Raw genomic sequence first — 25,997 nt, forward strand, 5'->3', positions numbered from 1 at the left:
AAAGCTTCTGAAAGAAACCACAGTTATGAAACCTACACGAACTGAAATCTGTTTAATGTTGATCAAAAGGATTCTGCAAAATTATTGGACACTAAACCTCCTGCTTCTGCATTCAGCTGCTTTTGTTTCCTCCTGTTTTCAAGGAGGATCTGTCTCTTTCCACCTAAGGTCACTTCCTTCATCTATGCCCAGCACCCTATCCTCTCCCCCATTCTCAGGAACCTTCTTTTTTGTTGTTGTTGTTGCAAAAAGCTTTATGGTTTCCGTTTTCTCCATGGCTCGGGGGAGGGCTTCAAGGTGGTTAAAAAGCTGCCTGGTGGCTGTAGGGAGAGGCTCAAGCAGAAACCCTGACACCAGGGAGATGCCAGAGGGCCCCCTCAAAGGCCGCTGGGCTCCAGAGGCTCCTTGTTCCGCTTGCGAGTGAGCCTTTCGAAGGGAAACTCATTCAGCCCAGCCTAGGGGCCAGCCAGCCTGTAGAGGTTAGGCAGGTGGTCGCCCAATATCATCTTTTTTTTTTTTCTGGGAAAGATTCACCCTGAGTTAACATCTGTTGCCAATCTTCCTCTTTATTTCCCCTCCCCAAAGCCCCAGTACATAGTTGTATATTCTAGTTGTAAGTCCTTCTAGTTCTTCTATGTGAGTCGCCGCCATAGCATGAATACTGACAGAGGAGTGGTGTGGTTCTGTGCCTGGGAACACAACCCAGGCCGCCGGGGCTGGCCCGCGCATCTTCTTGATGAGTTTCACCTCCTCATCTAGGAAGTGGCTCTCCAGGAAGTTACAGAGATGAGAGTCTGTGCGGGCAGTACCCAGGGCATGCTGATCCAAAAGGGCCTGGTTCAGGTTCTTCTCCAGGGTCATGGCAGCTTCCATGGGGTCCAGAGTTTTACCCCACTTATCTCTGGATGGCTTCTGCACGTCCTGGAAAAGGGCGTGGCCACTGCGCTAGTTTTGCATTTTCAAGAGATGCTGGGAACCCTCGGGCTTCTCCTCAGCCAACTCAAGGAAGAAGTAGCCCACGCCCTCCAGAGCCACATCCTCATGGTGGAAACAGAAGCCTAGAGTGAGGCAGGTGAAGGAGGCCCGCAGATGCAGGCGGTTGACGGTGGTCTCCACCTCACCGGAATAATTCTGACGAATCTGAGAGCTCATGGTTGGTCGGCAATAAGGAGCTATGCACAAAAAGTGGTGTTGGCTGGTGCGGGAGGCAGAGGACCACCGAGAAGATGGTCCCAGAAGTTGTGAGGGGAAAACAGGTTGGAGGGTGGTGGGAAGCTGGAAGAAGAGGCATCCTCGAGTCTGTTCTGTCCAAACACTTGAAGCAAGAGACAGATCCGGACCACCAGGCGCACTGCCTCTTCTATGTTCTTTCTCTCTTTCTGGATCAACGCCTTGTCCCTCCTGGATCTTTCCTATCAGCATTTAGACAAACTCAAGAGTTTCCCTAAATCCTTGTTTTCAATGTGGTCAATGGACCAGCATCACCAACATCACCTAGGAACCTGCTAGAAATGCAGAATCTCAGGCACCACCCCAGCCTGCTAAATTATCTGCAGTTTAACACGATCCCTAGGTGATCTGTATGCTCATTAAAGTTTGAGAAGCCCTGCTGTAAACCACAACCAGGTTTCTCTTGTAAAAGTGCAAATCAGATCTTACCTAATCTCTGCTAAAAACATTCTTGTTTTCCCTGATTCTTTTCCTCCCTCCTTCCCTCCCACAACTGCTAACATTTCCCAAAACTAGTTTTGCAAGGATCTTCTTTGGCAAACACTGGGCAAAGTCATTGGTCCCACCTTGGTGACAGCACCTGACTCCCTTGCTCTGTGAAGTTTGCAGTACATAAGGTAGTCTGATCAAAGTGCAGAGTCCACTTGCAGAGGATTTTGAGCTCTCATTTGTTGCAGAAATGATGTTTCCAGAGAGTGCTAGTCATTTTCCAGTTTGTTCTCTGCTCCACTCTCCACTCTTGGTATTGCAAGGGGCTGACCATACAACTACATTTCCCAGGCTGCCTTGCCAACCGGGTGCTGCCAGTGGGAAGCACTGGGCGAAGATTGAGGGTGGGAGGAGGGGGAGTGTCTCCATCGAGGTGGCACCACCTTTGTGGTTCCAGTTCTGCTCATGGACTCTGTTAACACCACCTCCTGCCCTTCTTCCTCCAGCCCTAGGGATGATAACAGCTCCCTGCTCTTGCTAATCTCTAGGTTGCCTCACCATCTCTTGTTGGCTTTTTGGTTTTTCCAATACCTGTATAACTACTTCCCCTTACATGGTATGGGTTCTGTTTTCCTGAGTGGACCCTGACTGATACATGGAAGTATCAGAAAATGGAGGTTGGAGGAGGGAGAACATTTGAGAAATAGGCAAATTCTGCTTGACTTGGTAGACCACATTGAAGCCAAGGCACGTCAGGGGCGATAATGGAGACCAGGAGCAATGGCAGCACATTGGTGTTATGAGCTCTTACCTACCGTGACTCTGATGGTGCTTTCCTTTGAAAGCTAATGTTCTCCTTCCTAGGAGTTGTGGGAAAGTTTTGTGAATAGAGAAAAGGGCAGGTTACAGAGGAAAATCCATCTCCCTGCACATGAGCAATTCTCTCTGGTTGTGGTAAGATGCAAGGAAGTCAGGGCTGTCATCCAGTTGCCTGGGGTAGGGGTCAGAGGAGTTGTCCCACAACAGAAACCTCTTCCTCTGGGAACAGTTTGGGGACAAGTTCTTTTGGCTGCATCCATAACCTGTCTGGGTTGGGCCAGCTGCTGAGTTGTCACAGTTGGTGGTTGGGGCCTATTGTCAAATGTCAATATTTTCACAGTCATCCCACACTGCTGAGCTTCAGCTCACCCTGGCATGTGTCCCTTAGCCCTGGGAGGACAGGCAGTTCTTTCATACATAATGCGAAAAGATACAAGAGAGGCTGTCTTTTTCTCTCAAAGACTGTTCAAGTAGCAGGCCAGTGCACTCTGAATAATGCCCTTTCAAATGGAGAAAGAATAGAATTCTAGAATCACACATTTCTGGGAGTTAGAGATGGCAGTTTACTGAGTATGATTTTTGCAAGATAATTCTGTAACGAAATGTAAGCCTCAATGTATGAAATAAATAAAATGTATTTATTGAGAATATTGCATAAGTGTTTATGTGTATTAAAATCCATCACCCTTCAACTGTCCCATAATCAAGACAGGAGATGAGAATTATACTGTGCCTGGAAGTATAGACAATGCTGAGGCTGAGTGAGGGGCAGATGGGAATTCCACACATGACGATGCCCATCAACCAAGGTGTCTCTCAGTTTCTCTGGAAGATGAATCTAGATCTTCCCATCCTTGGGCGTGCCCCCCCCCCCCCCCCCCGGGGAGCTGCTGAACTGGTGTGCAGGGAGTGGTCTGAGGTGAGAGCACTCTCCAGGAAGGAATGCTTCACCTGTCACAAGCTCCTGTGCCTGGAGGTGTGGTGGGTGGAAATTTTGGCAGAGACTAGAGGCCCCAACTGTCTGCCCAGTGTGAGGTGAGGGTGACCCAACTGTCTCCTGCTGCTATGGGAACCATGGAGGGCAGCTGGTGGGTAATTACTCCTGGTAGAAGGTGGGCGCACGTGCTCATTCTCCTCTGAAGGTCTAAAAGGCACAGCTATGGGCATCCTAGACCCTCACAAAGGACCCTTGTCCTTTTGTTCCTGGGTTGAAAAATCAAGGCTGATTCTTTTAATAATGCCTCACTGACTTTAATTTTCTTCATCTATTCCTATAGGAGCCTAGTGCTTGGGAACCCTGGTTAAGATAAAGATCCTTAGTATATGTGTTGAAAACAAATTTCCATGGTTAGGAAAATGTCAGTGAAAAGTCTTTATTTTTTAGCTCTAACTTTCTTAAACTACAAGTGTGATCCTTTAAAAATTATTGATGACAGAAAAAAACTTATTATTTACAGTTCCCTGCCTTCCTCCTAAGGAGGCAGTGCCTGGTAACCAGAGTATCTTTTCTTTGCTAAGGACAAAATCAACAAAATCAACACTCTCTGTAACAATTGCCTCTTCTGCCTGTGAGGACCAAGTTAAGTCATAAATGTGGGAATGCAAGATTGGAGAGGGGGTGCTGAGGAGGCCCTGCTTCTGGAAAGGAGAGACAGAGATGGCAGAGGCCCTGGACCAGATGAAAGAGGCCGAGCCAAACAAGGCTGAGTCTGCATGGGGAGATTGAGACAGTGATCAATCGGTTGTGGATAGGATTGTTTGGGGAGAAAAGATATGTTTAATAAGATTATTTGGAGTAAAATACTGTGCACTAGACAATGTAAACCATGACCTTTGTTCCCCCTAGAAAATCTCAATCGTAGAAATTCTACATTCTAGAGTAAAATATCCATTTTCACTATTGCATAGAGGAATCTGTTTTCCTTTGGAGAGTCAGTTAAAGTAGCATCCTCTTCTGAGATGGAGGCAGGAAGGGGACAGCACCTACCTTCGGGGCTCAGCCACATCTTGGTTATATGAAAGTGTTATATATACACTTTAAGTATTCAAAATATACAGAAACACACAAAGTAAAAAGTGAAATTTGCACTCCCCCGTTTTGATTACTTACACTGTTCAGGGTTAACTTATCCACAACTAATACTTTGGTGTGTATCCTTCAATATTTTTCCTAAGCGTTTATGGGCATACATACAATTTATTCTTTGGCTCAAAAGAATTTGAGGTTGAAAACAATTTCCCTTTAAAATTGTGTAGGTATTGCTCCATTGCCTACTTCTTTAACATGGTAAGATTAATTTTTGAATAGTTAATACATGCTTGGGGTATGAATTCAAAAGATAAAAAAGGATCTAAAGGTGAATCTCCTCACCACTGATACTTCCAGCTTCCTAGTTTCCTTCACTGGTGGCAGCCACTGTCACTGGTTTCTTATGTGTGTTTCCATATGTATTCTGTAATGTCTATATGTTGACAAATATATATACACACGTGTGTTGAACCATATGAAATTTCCCTTTTTGAATTCATGCGATTCAAGGTAACATATGTATATATATATATGAATATAATTCTTAATTACACTAATGATAGCATGCTATATACACTGTAGTGCACTTTGATTTCTTTGTTTAAAAAAACTCTTGAGATCTTCCCATATGCACAGAGCTGTCTCATTCTTTTTTTATTTTGTGCCACTTTGTTTGTTTTCATGGCAAACTGTTATTTTAAGATTTACATACAGTAAAATTGAATTTTACTTTTGATGTACAGTTCTGTGAGTTTTAACACACGTATAGATCTGTGCACCCACTATCACAATCAGGAAACAGAAATATTTCAAACATATTCATATAATTATGACCAACCACAGAGACAGAATACTACTGGCAGGCACCCCAGGATCATCCCTCAAATCCCTCTCCCCATTGCTATGCCTTTCCTACACCCCAAACAATATTTTCCTTGACTTTTAAAGTTATAAATTAGAATTTAGCCTATATGAAATCAGGTAGTATACATTCTTTTCTTTGCCTTCTTTTGCTCAACATTATGTAAGATTCATCCACCTTGTCATGTGATTGCTATAGAGCAATGAATCGCACGATATTTCATTATGTTATAGCATTTTTGAGATGCAGAATTGAGAAAAACTTTTATATAGATCAATAAATTAAACTATGCTTTTTGTTCCTGGGTTTTGTGTTATACTTAGCAAGGCCTTTAGTACTCCAAGATTATAAAATAAATCTTCTGGGCCGGCCCCGTGGCTTAGTGGTTAAGTGAGCGCGCTCCACTGCTGGCGACCCGGGTTCGGATCCCGGGTTCGCACCGACGCGCTGCTTCTCCGGCCACGCTGAGGCCGTGTCCCACATACAGCAACTAGAAGGATGTGCAGCTATGACACACAACTATCTACTGGGGCTTTGGGGGGAAAAAATAAATAAAAATAAAATCTTTAAAAAAAAAAAAATAAATAAAAAAAATAAAATAAATCTTCCCTTGTTGTCTTCTAGTACTTTAGGTGTGAGGAATGAATCCAACTTTCTTTTTTCAAGATACCACCTTCTTATCCAAATACTCATTTAATCCTCACAAGAAGTTTATGGTGGATACAATTACATGTCTTCATTTTATAGACAAAGAAACTGAAACACACATAAGTTAAGTGATTTTTCCCTCTTACAGACCTAGTAAGTGGTGAAGCTGGGATTGGAACCCAGCCATTTGAGTTTAATGACGACGTGCTTATTCATTATGCTGCCCAGCCTTTCTACATAGGAGGAACCTACCCACACAATATCTTGAATATGAGGCAAGTGCTCTTTTTTTTTCCTTTTACCACAACACAACACACAGTATCCAAATGTTTGCAAGAGTGAATTTGTTTACTTAGGAGTCTGATTATCAAGTAGCTACCTAGTAAGGAGCAGGGAATTTGACACCTTCTCACCTCCATTCCATCCGCCCTTTTCTTTGTTACCAAGAGCACTCATTCTTGAAATAAGACTTTTTTCTCAGCCCAGTGTTGGGTTTCCCCTTCAAATGATTCTTCTCCTCATTAAATTTTTGAGTCAGCAGCTGTGTAAATATCCCTGGGACATGTCATGCAAACAACTACAAACCTGTTAAAAATTAAATTGAACTGCTTTAAAAAATTGAGCAGGGTGTGTCTCAGAGAAGAGAAGGAAGTGTTAAATGTATTACAGTTGGAGACCAGGACAAAGGGCAAGAAGGCCTGAGGTCAGTTTCCAGTTCTGTCCCTGAGATCATATGACTCTGAGAAACTCAATTTTTTGCTCTTCTTTGTGCTTATTTGTCCAACAGGGGCAATAGCAATAATAACATAGCCCCTCACTTTTCCCTAGTTGACTTACTTTCTGCCTACAATGGGAATTAAATTAAAAACAAAGATACAAAAAAAAAAAAAAAAAATTCTCCAAAGAAAAGGCCCCAGGCTGAAAAGTAGGCTACATTCCTGGGAAAGTCATAGTCTAAGTTTAGACACTGATGTGTAGACCTTTCTTTCATGGGAGGTTTTCCAACTGTTTTATAACTTTTGTTTACATAGCCGTACAATGTTCTTTTGCAAAAGTAAATACTAAAAACATAGTATGTTTCAGAGTGTTCTCATGAAATACATTAAAATGATGTAGTAATACAAGTATTTCAATCTGCTCCAGATCTCTGTTACTTGCTACAGGCAAAGTCTGTTTGTTTGTGTATGTGTGTGTGTGTGTGTCCTCATACAAATGTTGACAAATCTGGTTTGTGAAGAACAGCAGCTGCAGCACCCTCACATTTGAGGGTAGTGCTCTAAATGTACAAAATAAAAAAAAAAATTTGCAACAAGAAAGAATATATGCTGGTGAGGACACTTGAGTATCAGTAAATCATTTTGGAGCAAGGAATTGGAGAACACAGAGAAATCAATGTCGATGGGAGTCTATGCTTCCACGTAAGGGATTCAGAGGTGGTGTGGGTGGTGGTGGCTGTGGACTTCAGAGTCATGACAGCTCTGGGTTCAAATGTTGCCTCTACCATGTCCAAGCTGTGATACTTTGGGTGAGATTCTTAACCTCTCTGAGCCTCAGGTTTTTAATTTTTATTTTAAAATTTTCATACAGTGAAATTCAGTGTTTGTAGTGTAGTTTTCTGGGTTTTGACAAATGCATAGAGTTGTATATCTACCACTATAGTTATGATGTGAATGGTTTCATCTTCCCAAAGATTCCTCCATGCTGCCCCTTTATAGTTAATACCTACCCCACCCCTGCCCCACTCAACTCCTAGCAAACACTAATCTGTTCTCTCTCCCTATAGTTTTGTTTTTTCAGAATGTCATATAAATGGAACCATATATATGTATGGCTTCTTTTGAGTCTGACTTCTTTCACTCAGTTAAACTTACTTGAGATCCATTCAGGTTCTCGTGGTTTTCAATAGTTCGTTCTTTATATTTCGGAGTAGTACTCCATGGTACAGATGTACCACAATCTGTTTATCCATCCACTGGCTGAAAGATATCTGGGTTTTGATAATTTGTGTCATTGAAGGAATTTGTTCATATTTTCACATTGTTGAATTTGTTGGCCTAAACTTATTTGTGATATTCCCTTAGAATATCTATAGAATCTGTAGTGATATCCCCTCTTTAATTCCTGATGTTGGTAATTAGTGTTTTTCTTTCTCTCAATGAGTCTTACTAGGGGCTTATCAATTTTACTACTCTTTTCTAAGAACTAAATTTGTTCTTTCTCGGTTTTTCTATGTTGTTTCTCTGTTTTCTATTTCATTGATTTTTGCTCTTATCTTTATTATTTCATTCTTTCTACTTACTTTGGTTTTAATTTTCTCTTCTTTTTTCCAACTTCTTAAGGTGGAAGCTTATATTATTGATTTTCAACCCATTTTTCTTTCTAACATAAACATGTAACACCATAAATTTCCTTCTAAGCACTGCTTTAACTGCACCTCACAAATTTTGATGTGTTCTGTTTTCATTTTCATTCATTTAAAACATTTTCTAATTTCTCTTGTGCTTTGTTCTTTGACCCATTGCCTATTTGGAATGTGCTGCCTAATTTCTAAATATCTGGAGATTTTCTAGATATCTTTTTGTTATTGATTCCTAACTTAATACTTTTGTGGTCAGAGAACACATTATATGGTATTAATGCTTTTAAATTTATTGAGGTCATATTATGAAATAGCATATGGTCTATCTTGGTGAATGTTCCATGTGTACAGTACTCAAAAAGAATGTGTATTCTGCAGTTATTGGGTGTAATTTTGCAGAAAGATCAATTAGGCAAAGTTAGCTGATCCAAATCCTCTATATTCTTACAGATTTTTTTGTCTACTTCTTTGATCAGCTATGTTAAAATCTCCAACTATAATTGGGGGTTTTAAAATTTGTCCTTTCAGTTCTACCAGTTTTTGCTTCATGATTTTGAAACTCTGCTATTATGTAGATACACATTTAGAGTTATGTCTTCTTGGTGAGTTAACCCTTTTATTATTTTGAAATGTCCTTTATTTTTGTAATACTCCTTGTCTTGAAGTCTACTTTATTCAACATTAATATAGTCATACCAATTTTCCTATGATTCATGTTTGCATAGTATAGTGGATTCTCTAGTGCATTGTTCAGATGTGCTTTCAAGACTGAGGCATTCATTCCACCAGCTTCTGGTAGTGTGGCTACAGGTGGCTGACACCTGTCTGCATTGTCTTCAGCTGAAGGTAGCTACCTTGCACAAGATTATTACATCTCCCTCCTCTCCCCCCACCTAAGTTACAATAAATCTCTGAATCTGTTACCAGGGGAACTTGATTTGTGACACATGCTATATCCCTTTCCATGCTTTTACTATTAACTTATCTGTGTCTTTATACTTAAATTGCATCTCTTATAAACAGCATGTAGTTGGATCTTGCTTTTCTATTCATTATGATCATCTCTGCCTTTTCATCAAAGTATTTAATCAATTTACATTTAATGTAATTTTGATATGATTGGGTTTGTCAACCATCTTGCTCCTTGTTTTTTATTTGTCACATTTATTCTTTGTTCCTTTTTCTCTCCATTGTTGCCTTCTTTTTGATTACTTATTTTAGAATTGCATTTTATATCTTCTATGGGACTTCAAGCTCTATCTTTTATTTGTTGTTGTTTTTTTTTTTTTTTTTTGTGAAGATCAGCCCAGAGCTAATATCTGATGCCAATCCTCCTCTTTTTGCTGAGGAAGACCAGCCCTGGGCTAACATCCATGCCCATCTTCCTCTACTTAATGTGGGACACTGCCACAGCATGGCTTGACAAGCAGTGTGTCAGTGGGCTCCCGGGATCTGAACCTGTGAACCCCCTGGCCACTGAAGCAGAGAGCGCACACTTAACCACTATGCCACCGGGCCGGCCCCTCTTTTGTTTTATTGTTTCATTTTTTTTTAGTAGTTGTTTTAGGCATTACAATATGCATCTTTAACTTATCATAGTGTACCTCGAACTAATATTATAGCACTTAACATATAATGTAAGAACCTTACAACAGTATCATTACATTTACCCACTTTTTGTCCCTTGTGCTATCATTGTCATAGATTTTACTTCTTTGTATGTTAAGAAACCCAAAACACAGGGTCATTGTTTTTGCTTTATGTAGTCGATTTGATTTTTAAAAAATTAAGGAGAGAAAATAGTCTTTCATGTTTACCTACATATTTACCATTTTGGGAGCTCTTACTTCCATCCTGTATGTCTACCAGGTATCATTTCTTGAGTACTTCTTGTAGTAAAAGTTGGTAACAAATTTTCTCAGCTTTTGTTTTTGTGAAAATGTCTTTGTTTTCATGATGGATGGATACTTTCCCTGGCAATTTTCATTTGTTTGTTTCAGCATTTTAAAGATGTTGTTCCATGCAGTCATTATTTTTGTTGTTCTGTATATGACATGTCTTTTTTCCTCTGGCTGCTTTTTAAGGTCTTCTAGATGTTGGGAAGAATAAAGTGGCATACTTTCAATTCTCAAGGGAGACTTTGTGGAGGACAGGTGTGGAGTGCCAAAGTCTACCATGGAATCTACTGTTGGAAGTCAGTCCCCTTCCCATGTGGTGTTATTTTAGCCTGAATAACTCAGCATAGGGTAAATGTGCAATTAAGAAATATTGAGTCCCCAAGACTGCCTGGATAGAGAAAGAGGATGAGTCAACACCTGAGGGTAAACGTGGAATTTTTTTAAAGGTCAGTAGAGATTTGCACTGTAGAAGTTAAAAGAGACTGTTCCTATAGAGGAGTGCCTATGGTTGGAGACAAGGGAACAAGATTATATCAGAAAACAGATAATTTCGAGTTACATCCTATGAAGGATATAACTTTTGATGAGTTTTTTCTTGAGCTATGAGAAAGTTCTACTTAGAACTATTTAGCATATAGTTTTAAATTCTGTCTTTTATATGGTATAATTCCTTTAGTTTATTCCAGCCTGCTAATAAAGTTTGATGAATCTGCATGTCTTGACTAAAGCTGTAATGGAAGGAAATGAGAGCTGGGGCTAGAAGGATATGTGATATCTCCCTCAAATTCTACTTGTTTTCTTCCTCCTCCTCTGCCCATCAATTCTCATCCTGCAAAGTCCCCTAGAGGTACCCAGGGAGACTGCAGTCATGATTTCCAGGCCGAGACCAATAACAAACGGAGAAATGGAGATTTAGCAAAGTGGACATTGGGAAGAACACATACCTTAGAAGATCAAGGAACACTTCATTTCCCCAAATTTACTTAGGGGGAGTTGTCTCTTAAGGCAAAGGAAAAGCTAATATCTGGGTTACATGAATTTTATAATACAATGTGAAAGAACTATAATAACATATACACCTGTGATAAATTTTAACTTTGCTTATAATTAAAGAAATGGAAATCAAAACAAAAGTAAAATACCATTTGTCATCTTTTTGATTGTCAAAAAATTAAAAAATGTGGAAACGGGCAATTCCACACTATTGGTAGAAACACAAATTGGTATAAATTTAGGAGATCAGGTTTGCATTAACCATACATATTGGATTGATCATTCAATTACAATCCTAGAAATCCATTATTTTCCATAGAAACATACACACAAGTCCACAAACATATATTTATAAAGTTGTTCACTTTAATATTGTTTTTTAATAGCAAAAAAACTGGAGATAAGTGAAATATCTATTAATATATGGACATCAATACATCAATCTTAAATTATATTTCATCCACAGCATAAAATACTATATAGCCATTAAAGTGATTGAAAAACATGTACTGATTAGAAATGATATTCATGGCATATTAATTGAGAAAAGCAAGATGTGGAATATGTATGATCCATTTTTTATAAAACTAGACAATTAAAACTACAAATATATTGGGGGCCAGCCTGGTGGCATAGCAGTTAAGTTCACGTGCTCTGCTTCAGTGGCCTAGGGTTCGCAGGTCTGGATCCCGGGCACGGACCTACACATTGCTTATCAAGCCATGCTGTTGCGGCATCCCATATAAAGTAGAGGGAGATGGGCACAGATGTTAGCCCAGGGCAAATCTTCCTCAGCAAAAAAGAGGAGGATTGGCAACAGATGTTAGCTGAGGGCTAATCTTCCTCACACACACACACAGAAAGACAACCTACAAATATATTTATATACAGATGATTAAATTTACATATCTCTATATTTTCATAACTACAGAAACCAAATGGAAATAATACAAATTAATTATTAAAAGGGGTTCTTTAGGGAGATAAGATTATACTTCTGTTTTTGTTACAGTAAGTAGATATTACTTTTGAAATAAAAAAGGATAAAAATACAGTGTGATACATAAATTAACAGCATGTAAGACTGAGGTTGGATAGAGGAGAGCATGATGAACTCCACTGACGTGTGTGTGTGGGGGGGATTTGGAGGCAGTGTTAGAGAATGCTTGAATGGGGTGATGACATGTGAGCAACATTATCAAGGGTGGATAAGTGGAAAAGGAAAAAAGGTACAAACTCATGAGGGACAATGAGTATACTGCGCTCATTAAGATTTTCACAACTACTATGTATAACTTGTAGACTAAAAAAAGAATAGCAAGGACGTATACAAAAGCAGTGTGCAAGGGAACCACAAGTTAATTTAACATTTCTGGAGCTTTGAAGTGTGAAGGGTGGAAAGGGTATAGTAAGAGGGAAAGCAGGAGCCAGGCTGCCGAGGGCTTCTTGTACTGCCTGGGAATTTAAACAGTGTTCTGCAGGACAAGGAGGCCACTGATGGGATTTCAGCAGGAGGGTAACATCAGCTATGTAGAAGATGGATTAGAAAGAAGCAAATCTGGAAACTGGGAGATCATTTAAGTGGTGAGGTATAATGAAGACTAAAACGAGTGGCAGAGAGAATAGGAAAGAGGATGGATTTGAGAAGTATTTCAGAGTAAAAGACACAAGACTTGGTGATTCTCTGGATATAGGTGAAGAATGATAGAGGGATGTTTTAACTCACTTCCAAACTTTTAGCTTGGGCAGATGGAAATGACATCAGCCAAGCGAGAAAATACAGATGGTAAAACAAGCCTGTCAAGAGGAGAAGATGCAAGAAGTGAGAGGAAACACAGAAGAGGCCAATCTGATGGTGATGGTGGGGGGTGTAGTAGTGGATGATTTCAGTTTTGGACATGTTGAATTTGTGTGCTTATAGGCCATTAAGAGAAGTTGTCCAGTAGGCAGTTGGATGTATCAACACTAGGTAATTCTGCAGAAATTTAGTGTCAGGCCCTGTACCACACACTGGCTGACTTTTATGACAGGTATGGCTCTTGCCCTCCCAAACCTGAAAGCCTAGTGGAGATGCTATAATCAGGAGCTCAGGGGGAGGCCTAAGCTAGAGCTCTCAACATATAGATGGAGAGTGTTACAAGTAAAAAGAGAATGAAACTCTTAGAATTTATAAATATCATTTACTATGAGCTATACTTTATGCACATCATCTCATTTAAGCTTCACAACATTCCCATGAAACGTTAAAATGTTACAGATGAGGAAAATGAAGGGCAGAGAGTTAAGACTCAGAGGTCACAATCTGGCCTTTGAGCTGAATTTTATTCTAAGAGCTGTTTTGCTGCAGTCATTTAAAAATGTCTCGATGGGTTTGCACTATTTAGTTTGTTACTTTCCCTCATTGTCCATTGTCTTATACCATATGTGTTTCACTCATAACCTTTCTACTCCTTTCAGGGATTTGACTTTATATGTGGTTTATCTAAGTGTCAAAGGTCACAGTGCCAAAAAAATGGCTGACTTATATTTGAACCAAAATCTGCGTGACATCAAAGACCATGCTCTTAACTGCTATGCTCTACTCCTGTGGGTGGCAGGTATCAGGATTCTTGATGAGGGTTAAGAAAGTGTGTTGTGTGGTGATGCAAAAGGGCTGATAAGGCATTTGTAGAAAGCAGGAAATCAGAGTTAAAAGTTTCAGCTGTAATTGGTTCTTTTGGCTATGTCTTTTCTGACATACTATTTTCTTAGCTAAGGCTTGGAAAGGAACTTAATAATATGTAATAGTTTTCTTTTTTTTTTGTGAAGAAGATCAGCCCTGAGCTAACATCCATGCTCTTTCATCTCTAATCATCCATCCTCCTCTTTTTGCTGAGGAAGACCGGCTCTGAGCTAACATCTATCACCAATCCTCCTCCTTTTTTTTTCCCCCCAAAGCCCCAGTAGATAGTTGTATGTCATAGTTGCACATCCTTCTAGTTGCTGTATGTGGGACGCTATGTGGGACGCGGCCTCAGCATGGCTGGAGAAGCAGTGCGTCAGTGCGCACCCGGGATCCGAACGCGGGCCGCCAGTAGCGGAGCACGCGCACTTAACCGCTAAGCCACGGGGCTGGCCCGATATACAATAGTTTTGTGAAGCACAGTCCCTAGTGATTATGTTATTCTGAAAATTTCCTGAAATATGGAGATGGGGATGGTATCTGCCATTGGAAGGAGTGAAAGAATGATAATTAGGTTTGGTCTATAATTATGAAGATTGCTTCTTTTTGTTAAAAAAGATAGGTACCAGTTCCACTGGGGAAATAAATTCATGAGGCCTCTGGTATTATGATTGGATGCAACCCATTTCATGCAAGGTGTGCTAGTCCTTGGGCAGCTGGTTAGATGAGTCCAAGTTACTAACATGGAAAACAAGGGCAGGCAGGGTGCTCTGGCTGGGTTGGTGCAGGACTCTGAGATGTAGGCCAAGGCCAGAGCCTTCAGAAGGTAATTTGCATCAAGGAGTGGCAGAAGAATTGAGCATATTTTATAGGTTTAATTAGAACAGACAATGAGAGAATGTTAATTTGCAGAGGCCTAAAGCCAAATGGGCTGTGAGGAGGCTTAATGTTTCAACAAAATTGTGGTTAAATGTGATGGTTTCAACCCTGCCCCTCCTCTTCTCTTTTTTGTGTCCTAGCAAGGACATAATTAGCCCTCTTCTGGTCTTTTTCTTTCTCTAAATAATATTTTGGATCTCTTTTTATCATTTGTTTATTACTTATTATGGCCTGTTTTGATAGGGCCCACCTACATGTATACACATATACACAAATATATACATATATACACACACACACATATACATATGTATAACACTGGCAACCTTTGATTTATAATTGTGAACGTTGGGGTGAGGATGCATATCAGGCATCGGCAGTCTGGGAGCAGCCGAAAGTCTATTGCCTTTACAGTCTTGAGAGAGAAAGACCCCTGGAAAAAACAAACTCTTGGTTATTACATAGGTGTTCACTATGAGACAAGAGAGGACTTAGCCCAGTTGTCAATGCAGTGTTCAGACCAGGCCCTGCTCTGGCTCTAACACATTTAGGGATCAGGCTATGGAATCTTAGAGAGCAACTTGCTCCTATAATTGCTAGTAAATAAAATTCGCTAAAATGTGAAGATCAGCGTATACTCTATCAGGTTCTGATATCTGAGGCGATGTGAAGCAATTTGGTACAGCATGCAGAAGTAGGTTGCTGAGCTGGATTTGAGGGTTCACAGACCGCCAAAGTTCGGGGTGTTTGATGAGTCAGGCACATCTCTTAGGACGACTGCAGGTGTTAGGGGTAAATCTGGACTCTTCAGGAACCTGTGTCTTTCATCAGGCTGTGAATTCTTTTAACATCCCCAAAGACCTGGCACTCACAATGATAAAAATTTTTGAATGAATATGTGAAAATATACGATTTCGGTGAAATAAAAAATAAAGGCAGATGTCCAAACGATTGAGATCTTACAACATCGGCCTGAAACATCTGGACCCTGGGCGCCTCCCGTCAGGTACTTATTGACCCCTGGAAGAGTCCAGGAGAGGAAAGAGGGCCCCTCTGGGGAGCAGCAGGAGTAGTAGGCACTGAAGATACAGAATCCTCACCACAAATACTGAACAGAAGGACACTATCCTTCAGAGCCCCAGGCAGGTTCCCTGGAACACCCTTCTCCCACCCAGGACGCTCACACACTTGGTTCTTCGCTATGGGCCTGTCAGCCCCGCCGTCCTCAACAGCACCACCCTCCCCCCCTGACTTCGCAGCGCTGAACCCCAGGTGTGCGTCAGTGAAGCGCTCAAACCAGTCCTCGCCTGGATTCTGGGGGTTTCTCTGCACGCAACGACTTTAGGCAGCGCAGGATTCTGCGTCTTCCTTCACGTCTCGCGTTCGGGAGCGATACCCCGAGCGCGCATGTGCTGGCCGACTTCGTGTGCTTGTCCCCTCCGGCGCTCCGTAGAGCTCCCTCAGCGAGCTCCACGTAGGCCGCGCAGGCGCTTTTGGCACATCGTTCACCTGCTGCCGTTGTCGTTGTCGCCGCCGCCGCTGCCGCCGGTGCTGGATGGGGGGCCGAGGCCAACCAGTGGCACCCAGAAGAAAGAGACGCGGCGGCGGCGACGCCGAAACCCGCAGGACGAGTGTCCCGATCCTCCCGCGAGCCCAAGGAGGAGGAGGCGAGGCCCGGCCCCCGCGGTCCCTGGCGTAGAGAAGCCGCCGTCGCCTCCGTGGCGGGGTCTCCCTGGGCACTCGCCCCTCAGGTCTCATTCACACTCAGGACCCCGCGGTGCGCCATGTTCAAGAAACTGAAGCAGAAGATCAGCGAGGAGCAGCAGCAGTTCCAGCAGGCGCTGGCCTCCACTCAGGTACTATGGCCGCCGCTCTCCCCTAATTCCGGACACTCCTTGACGCCGGCTCGGGGGCGAAGAGCAGGGGAGGTTCTTCCGTGACCCTTGACCTCTAACATTGTGATTCGCCCAAACCCAGGACTGGGAATGAGCTCAGGGCAGCCTAGGTCCTCCGTGACTCCTGACTGGGGTCCCGCATCCCGAAACTCCGTTCGGGAGAGTGGGTGGGGGCGGCCGGATCCTTGGTAGCATCTGACCTCTGTTCGAGTTTTCCACTAATGCTCCACCCCCGCCTGAGAACCAGTGAGAGGGACTCCGATCTTGGCGTGATTTTTGACCCATATCAAAGGTTCCCCCGCCCATCCGAAACCCCAACTCAAGACTGAGTGTGGGATGGGAAAACCTGGGTCCCTTGTCATATCTGACCTCTTCACTGAAGTCCTCCCTCTCATCCCTGACCCGAAATTGAGTACGGAGGAGACAGGATCCCGCAGGACTCCTGTCCCGTGGCGAAAGTCTAAGTCCAAACCCTCGTCCAGGGGTGAGGGCCAGGGGTCGAGCCATTCCAGGCCAGGCTGCTTGCAGGAGCGTTGGAACCTGAAAGAGGCGACAGTGTGGCCGGCGTCCAGCGCCTGAGGCTGTCACGAGTTAGTCCCTTCGCATAACTTGGTTGATCTGGGCAGGCGGAGGGGCTGATACTCCGAGGCCGGGCCCGGCTGCTGCCTGTCCACAGCCTGACTTCTGCTTCTTCAAGAGTCTTGTAACGTTTGTTTTTCACGAATAGAACTGCTTGAGGAAATGACAGTTTCCAGGAAAAAGGGAGCGTGTGAGTAGTGTTAATTTAAAGAAACAGTCTCCTAAGCGCCAATGAATGTGTGTTTTGGGTCTGGCAGCGCGTGGTCTCTTCAGCGAAGAGAATTTCTTCCCAGCCTTTCTGAGTCTCAACAGATTGAGCAAATCTCTTAACTTTAGAGTTTCTACAAGAAAGACTGAGTTTTAACTGGTTTGGAGGCATTTCTAAAACATTTTTTAACATAATATTTGTCTTATGCAACTTTTAAACAACTGTTAACCAACTGATTAACAACTATTAAACAACTACTGCATTGAGTTTTTTCTGGAACTGTATATTGAAGTTCTGTTAAGCTCGTGTAGAGTAAAACAGTGCTTGAAATACATCAGAGCATTACGCTGAAGGCTTGTTCATTCTCCCATGTAAAATGTAAATAACGATGAAAATTTAAATAGTAAATATTTTATTTTTTGTACCATTTACTTCAGGCTTTTTAAACTTTACAAAACACGATTATTTAAGAAACAAAGAAAAAGCTTAAAACTGAGGTACGGATAAGGCATGTGGGGAATGAGCATGTTAGTGAGTGTAAGGCTTGCTTACATTTGGGAATGTGTAAAATATCGTTGATCCAGGATTCCACCTCTAGAAATTTATTCTAGGAAAATTTAGGATGTATTAAAGATTTAGCCACGTGGATTTTCATTTCAGTGTTGTTTTAATAGGTAAAAACTGGCTAAAAATGTTCAACAATAGAAAATTGATTAAATGAGTTACATCAAGTAGTCAGTTATCAGGCAGCCTTAAAAAATGCCAACACTTATTGGGTTTTTACTATGTGCCAGGCATTTTGCTTAATATTTTACATGGATTATTTTATTTAATTCTCACATAAACCCATGAGGTAGTTTCTCATTTATGGAGTGAAGCTCAAAAAAGTTGAGTGACTTGCCTAATGTCACACAGCTAGTGTTAGAGCCTACAGAAAAGTTTTATTAATACGCAAAGATATTTGTGTTAAAAGACAGATTGAAAAGCAGCATGTGAAGTGTGATCCCAGTTTTGTGGGAAAAAATACGTATGTAAGTATATATACAGACAGTGAAAATAGTTTAAGAAGGAGATGCTCTAAGGTACTGATGAGATCTTATGAGTATTCTTTTTCATATTTGTGATGTTTAAATTTTTCTTCATGAAAATGAATTTGTACGTTAGCAAAGAGAGATTGTTTTTAGAATAATAATAAAAAAGCTATAGTTACAAGTTAACATATGAGAGCTTTCAGTTTCTATAGGTTGATGCTTCTGGTCAGACAGTGCAACTGGGTCAAATAACTTTGTGTACAAAAGATTTAAAACAATCTTCTTTGATAATATTTATATTTATCCGGAATGCAAAAGTAAATTGTTAGTGATGAACTACTGATAGAAACTTGATTCTCTTGTGGTCTCAGATCCTCAGCTATTCAGAACCCTTCAGGATGAGTTCTGGATTATTGTTTTCAGAGTTAAGGATTTCTTTCAAGCATGAATTAAAAAACAAAATAGAAAAACCTTTTTTTTTTTTTTTTTTTTGGTGAGGAAGATCGGCCCTCAGCTAATGTCTGCTAATCCTCCTCTTTTTGCCGAGGAAGACTGGCCCTGGGCTAACATCCATGTCCATCTTCCTCTACTTTATATGGGACGCGCCACAGCATGGCTTGCCAAGCAGTGCGTCGGTGCGCGCCTGGGGTCCGAACCTGCGAACCCCGGCCTGCTGCAGCGGAGCCTGTGCATTTAACCACTTGCGCCACCAGGCCTGCCCCAGAAAAACCTTTTTTGATGACAATTCTTTTGCAACAGATTACACGTATCTTTGTTTTCTTAAGCAAAAGATCTTGAATTTGTATATTATCATTTCTTCATTTTTGTATAAATTGTCTCGAAGGCACCATGCCCTCAAGAATTTAATGGGGTGTAAAAGCCAGTTCCCTTTTACCCACTCAAGTGAATTTGTTTGTTTGTTTGTTCTTGGACTACTTATAATTATTTTTTTATTTTTATTTTTAATTTTTTTGCTGAGGAAGATTTGCCTTGAGCTAACATCTGTTGGCAGTCCTCTTTTTCGCTTGAGGGAGATTAGCCCTGGGTTAACATTGGTGCCAGTCTTCCTCTCCTTTATATGTGGGACACTGCCACAGCACAGCTGGTGAGTGGAGTAGGTCTGCGCCCAAGACCTGAACTTGCAAACCTAGACCGCCGGAGCGGAGTGTGTGCGGAACTTGAACCACTGGGCCACGGTGCCGTGCTCTACTTGTAATTATTTTGTAGCCTCCCTTGCTATCTGCTCTATGTCTTTGTTCTTCCTGCTTTTGAACTGCTGTGGGCTTTGAATCAAGACACCTATACTTTTAAAATTTTGTGTAAAATAAGGGCAAGTTCCTGAGGGATTCTTTAGTGGATTTTGGTGTATTAACACAAATTTTGAGACATTAGTTTTGACTTTTTGGAGGCCTTTGTGTGCATACTTCCTGGTTCTTAGCTTGCTTTACGTAGGTGAGATTGCCTGATAGGTATGTTTCAAGTAGAGTGAGTTGTCAGGTGTAGATAACTCTGGGATGGATGAACTATTTGCATCACAATATTTGCAAAACAATAGTAATAGTGATATAGTATAGGATTCCTTAAGGTTTTGAAATTATTCAATAAAAGCAAGACAGCCTTCTAATAGTCCCCAGTCACTTCTGTTTTGTTGGTGCTAAGGTTATGTGAACCTTTCCTTGGCAGATATTATTTTAAGTAATCATTTGTTCAACTCTGATGATGACTTTAAGCTTAATCACTAGTTAAAAATAAAGTTAAAAAAATTTCAAAGCAAGGTTCACTTAATGTTATTTCTTAACAACAAATATTTATTTTGGATTTTTAAGCTCTTTACAGAATGAATTCGATAAAAGAAACATTAAAAAGTAATATAAAATACCTTGTACTGTCTTGGGATTTATGTAGTACATGAATAAAAATATTTTCTAACATTTTCAGCCTTTTTCAAATATTACTAAAACTTAAAAATTATAAAAGTATAGACACAAATGGACAAATGTTGTATGATTCCACTTATATGAGATACCTAGATTAGTCACATTCATAGAGGCAAAAAATAGAATGGTGGTTGCCCTGGACTGGAGAGGGGGGGAATGGGAAATTATTGTTTTTCTGTGTTTTTTTTTTTTCTTTTAGAAGATTTGTATTTTTTTTAAATGCTTCTTCTTCTTTTTCTTTTTTTTTTGAGGAAGATTGGCCCTGAGCTAATATCTGTTGCCAATCTTCCTCTTTTTTTTTTTTTTCCTCCCCAAAGCCCCAGGACATAGTTGTATATCCTAGTTGTAGGTCCTTCTAGTTCTTCTGTGTGGGACACTGCTGCAGCATGGCTTGATGAGCAGTGAGTACGTCTGTCCGCACCCAGGATCCAGACTGGCAAACCCTGAGCTGCTGAAGCGGAATGTGCAAACTTAACCGCTACACCCCTGGGCTGGTCCTGGGAGTTATTGTTTAATGGGAATAGAGTTTCAGTTTGGAAAGATGAAAAAGTTCTAGAAGTGGATGATAGTGACGGTTGCACAACAATGTGAATATACTTAATGCCACTGAACTGTATACCAAAAAATGGTTAAAATGATAGTTTGTTATGTGTTTTACCACAATAAACAAATTAAGTTAAAAAAGGCAAAATGTGGGCCCCACCTCAAACCTGAAGAATCATAACTTTTTTAGAGTGGGATCCCAGAATGATAGTTTATGTGATAGAAATTGAAAAAAAAAATTCCACAAATAGCAGGGAAAAGAGTCCCTTTCTGAAGGAACATAGCCTCATTGTAAATCCAAGTTTACCAAATAATTAGCCTCAGTCTGGAAACTGGGGAAAGCATAACTCCCAGAGAGAACTTTTAGATTAGAAGAATCAGAATATATCTCAAGTGTTTATAGTCTGTATTTTGGTCAGGGAGCATTTAGTGGCTATTGATAATGCTTTATATAGAATATGTATTAAGTTCTCGTGTTTTAAGTAATAAAACAATCCTTGTTTATGTGATTAAAACAAAAATCTGCCATGAAACTTGAATAGGGTAAGGGCTATACAAAGTTCTTTCATCTGCTTCTTAGTTTGATAGTAAGAGCTGGAGGAAAAAGTTCTAAGAGAAGCTTTGTCTTCCTAGCTTTTGGGATGAGTTAACCCAGTCTGTTAAATTGTGAGATTCAAAGATCCTGAGACATGGTTGCAAATTATACGTACCTCAGTTTTACATCCCACTGGAAGCTGTATGCACATTCAAAGCCCGTCCTGCTTGACCCAGGTGAGAAAGCATGGCTGGAGACTTTGATGTAGAACTTCAGTTAATGTGTTAATGCAGGTCAGGGTTCTAAAAACATAGGATTTTAGCTAACAGTGGTTAGTTTCTTCACCTTCTAAATCACAAACTATTAGGAGGATGTCCTCATTTACTTAAACATATATTTGGCTGGGTATAAAATTCTAGGTTGAAAATTTTCACTCAGATTGTTGAAAGTATTTCTCCCTTTTCTTCTAGCATCCTGTGTTGCAGATGAGAAGTCCAATTCCAGATCTTTTCTTTCTTTGTTGGTAGTTAACCTAATCTTTGAATCTTCTCTTTTCCCTTGATTTTAGAAAATTTCTAGTTTTCTTCTTTTATATCTTTGCTCTTTTATATCCCCCTCCCCCCTTTTTGAAATCTTGTTAATTTTTCTGGGTAGATCCTTTGTGTATCCTAACTTTCTTTTTATATATTTCTTTTTTTCTGTTTATTCTATTGTTTTGAGAAATTTCTTTAAATTTTTATTTCACCTTCTTCTGTTGAATTTATTCTAGTTATCATATATTTAATTTCCACAAATAATAATAATATTAGTTAACATTTATTGGGTAATTATTTTTAGCCAGGTACTTTTTCAATGCATTGCATGTATTATCTAAATTAATATATGAAATAGTGTAACATATGGACTTGTATTATCCTCATTTTACAGATAAGAAATTGAGGCCGAGGGAAGTTAAGTAACTTGTCTGTGGTACACAGCTAATAAATGATAAAGCTGAGATATGAACCTAAGCAGTGTGGCTCTAAAGCCCATTCTCTTAACCACTGTGCTATGCTTGTTGCTTTGTTTTAGTTTTTAGTAGCAGCTTGTGGTTGTTTAATAGAAACTAGAGCTTCTCAAAATTCTGTATTATATATACATACATGTTTAAGTTATGTTCTTTGATTTATCTGATTTTTATTAGTCACTTGTTATGCTTGTTATATTTATTCATATTGGTCATCTTATTTTGCTTTTTTTTTTTTTTAAAGAAAAATGTCTTGTGATTTTTAGTTGTTCATTTATATTTATGAAGTCCTGGAGAGTGATTTATTTTGATAGCTGACATGGGTTTTCTCTGCTCTTACCTACTTCTCTCCTGAGTGGAGGGCTAGAATTTGTATGTGGGGAGTGGGTTGGGAAGGGAACAGTCAGACAAGAATTTCTCCTCTGCCAGCCAAAACGAAGAGTGTCCTACTTTGAAAGGTGACCATATAATTTATCATCCAAACATTCTTGAGAATGAAAGGTGATGCTACTAATAATTGTCTTAGAACATAAACTAGCATGAGCTGGGTGAGACTGGGATTGTCATGGGCAAACTGGAGTGCATTGTTACCCTGCTCCTTTGTGGCACCAGTCCACTATTGGAGCTCTAACACCTACAAGGCAGGTTGTTCATTATATTTTGCAGTTACTTTTGTCTGGAGATGTGTTTGGGTTGGAGGAAGCTGACCCCAAGTACCTGTTTGTCGCACAAATCATTAATCCTTGAGAGCAATAATGAGAACAATAGTCTCCTATTCTAGTACTCCAGACCTATGATTTTTTTTTTCCTCCCTGTTGGAGAAAGTTGTTGCCACCTGTCCTGCAGCCTTCTTCTGTGCATGTTTGTAGTTATAGCTACCTTTGCCCTGACTTCTCCACCAGTTTGATTTCTGTTGCCTCTGATTCTTCAGAAGTTTGCCTCTGATTCTTCAGAAGTTTGTCATTATCTTTTTACTATTGATGTTCTCTCTCTTGTTCTAGAGTTTTAATTAATCTATATATTTTTCTAATTTTTTTTTTTTTACCTAGGTTTAATGATTTTTTTGGGGAGGGAGAGGAAGTAAATGATAGTGTTCAGTCTGCATTCTTGTACTGGAAACCTAATCACTATTCTGTACTTAAACATAAATTCATCTTCTGAAATATTTGACTTTTAAATTATGAATTCTCAACAAATGCATATTCCTTACATTAGTAAAGATATTATCTGCTTTTTCTATCTTATTTACTTTGTGAAATCATTTGGTTAAGTTAGCGTGTACCATGTGACTGGTCTTGAAATATTCTAGTAACAGTAGCTAGTGTGTGAAGTGTTGAGAATATCAATCCACTTATTCATTATCAACTATTTTTTTTTGTATAATTTTATTTATTTATTTTTTCTCCCCAAAGCCCCAGTAGATAGTTGTATGCCATAGCTGCACATCCTTCTAGTTGCTGTATGTGGGACGCGGCCTGGGCGTGGCGGGAGAAGCGGTGCGTCGGTGCGCGCCCCCCGGGCCGCCAGCAGCGGAGCGCGCGCACGCACTTAACCGCTAAGCCACGGGGCCGGCCCCATTATCAACTATTGGATAAGATTTAAGATGAGAAATAGATCGTCTTTTAATCTATATATCATGCTTGGAAATGTTATTGGATACCTTGTACTGAACATATTAAATACTCATGATTTTTAATTAAAATTTTAAAATAAAATTTTGCTTTTATTTTATTTTTATCAAATAAAATATCAAATGAGATATTACATAGTTTAAAAGGTCAAGTACTACTAAAAGGCTGTTATGCAAAAAACCATTTTCTGCTCCAATCCTCCAGTCCTCTTCTCCTATTCTCAACATTTCTGTTTCCCCAGATATTTAACTTCATATTTCTAAATAATAAGCTTTTGTTGCTTTGCTATTTGTTGATTTGTACATTTTAAACAGTATCTATTGATTTCCTGCCAAGGTAGATGATTTTTAAAGCATTGCTTCTTTCTTTTGCATTTGCAGTATTGCTATTGAGAAGTCCGTTGTCATTCTGCTTCTTTTTTTCTTTCTGGAGGCTTTAGGATCTTTCCTTTATATCTTGTAGTTGAAATTTCTTGGTAAATATGCTTTTGTATGGATTTCTTTATGCATTCTGCTGGACACTGAGTGGGCACTTTAAGTATGGTGACTCCTGTGTTTAAATTCTTGGAAACTTTTAGGTATTATTTCTTTGATAATTCTCTCACCTTTATTTTTTATCTTCTCTCCTGGAACTCCAGTTAGTTAGCTTTTGTGCGTTGAGGATAGATTCTCTTATTTTTTATTAATATTATTTTGCCCTTTATGTTCTATTTTTATTTTTTTCTTCTACATTTGAGAGATTTCTTCAGTTTACCTAACTCTTCAATTTAATTTTTAATTTTGGCTATCTTATTTTTAAATTTCCAAGGGCTAGTTCTTATTGTCTTTTGCTTTTTATAGCATTGTTCTTGTTATACAGATATATCTTTTATCTTTCTGAGAATAATGGGGATTTTTATTCTTTTGTTTTGAAGTTTTCTTTTATTCTTTATTGTTTTTATATTTTCTAGGTGTTTTTTTTTTTTTTTTCTTTTGCTTGTTTTTGGCGCACTCTTTTACATTGGAAACTTTCTTTAACTACTGAGTACTCTGGGCTATCTAGTCATATTTAAGGGTAAAGCACTAAAAGTCTCATGCTATTTGGAAGTAGCATGTGACAGAGAGACACTGGGGCTCACTGCTGGTTGATAGGCTGTAAAGTGGCTTTATTATTGGGGGAAAGACCTACGTGGTGACCAGAGGTCTTTTTAAAGAGGTCATTTGATTTCTCCAGAGAAGCATTCTGTGTTTTGGGGAAGAGGTGAGAGGTTATTAGCCAAGCTGCCAATTTTCTGGAAGTAGGGCTGAAGAAGTGGGCTTAGGGTTCCACTATTCACTGTACAGAGTATCACTTAATCCCTCTAAGGTTAGTAACACATTTTGAGCTTCACTCCTATTTTACTCTGCTTGGTTTCGCCCATTTTGGAGCCTCACTGGCTGTAGAAAATAAATTTCTGGTTCTTCAGAGGCTAAGTAATGTGGAACAGAGGACCTGGGGATCTTTCAGCCAATCTTCCTAATTCTGGTCCTACCTCTTCACTTCTGCACATTACATTTTGCTTTAAGTCCTAAGTCTTTTTGTTTTTTTAATTTTTAATATTTATTTATTTATTTTTTGAGGAAGATTGGCCTTACACTAACATCTGTTGCCAATCATCTTTTTTTTTTCTTTTTTCTCCCCAAAGTCCCAGTGCATAGTTGTGTATCATAGTTGTAGAGCTGTAGCTCTTCTATGTGGGGTGCCGCCTCAGCATGGCTTGATGAGCGGTGAGTAGCTCTGTGTCCAGGACCTGAACTGGGGAACCCTGGGCCACGGAAGCGGAACACATGAACTTAATTGCTATGC

At 40.0% G+C, this 25,997-nt stretch overlaps 1 protein-coding gene and 1 pseudogene across 6 annotated transcripts in view; one reads left to right on the forward strand and one right to left on the reverse strand.

The window, feature by feature from the left end:
- Positions 1 to 455: 455 nt before the first annotated feature.
- On the reverse strand, positions 456 to 1,152 carry LOC101399250 (ferritin light chain-like; annotated as a pseudogene).
- A 15,155-nt stretch (positions 1,153 to 16,307) lies between these two features.
- Positions 16,308 to 25,997, forward strand: part of GOLGA4 (golgin A4) — a 118,329-nt gene continuing 108,639 nt past the window's right edge. For 5 of the 6 annotated variants that reach the window (XR_015552195.1, XM_014790553.2, XM_087430715.1 and 2 more), the window contains exon 1: positions 16,308 to 16,664. Coding sequence is in view for 5 of the 6 variants with exons in the window: in XM_014790553.2 (XP_014646039.1) it covers positions 16,593 to 16,664 (72 nt within the window). In the remaining variant the exon portion in view is untranslated. The remainder of the gene's footprint in view (positions 16,665 to 25,997) is intronic. The other variant, XM_014790543.2, reaches the window with a different exon arrangement.

Source organism: Ceratotherium simum, chromosome 5 (genome assembly GCF_057802395.1).
Source record: "Ceratotherium simum simum isolate JZ-2026a chromosome 5, ASM5780239v1, whole genome shotgun sequence".
NCBI classification, from domain to species: domain Eukaryota; kingdom Metazoa; phylum Chordata; class Mammalia; order Perissodactyla; family Rhinocerotidae; genus Ceratotherium; species Ceratotherium simum.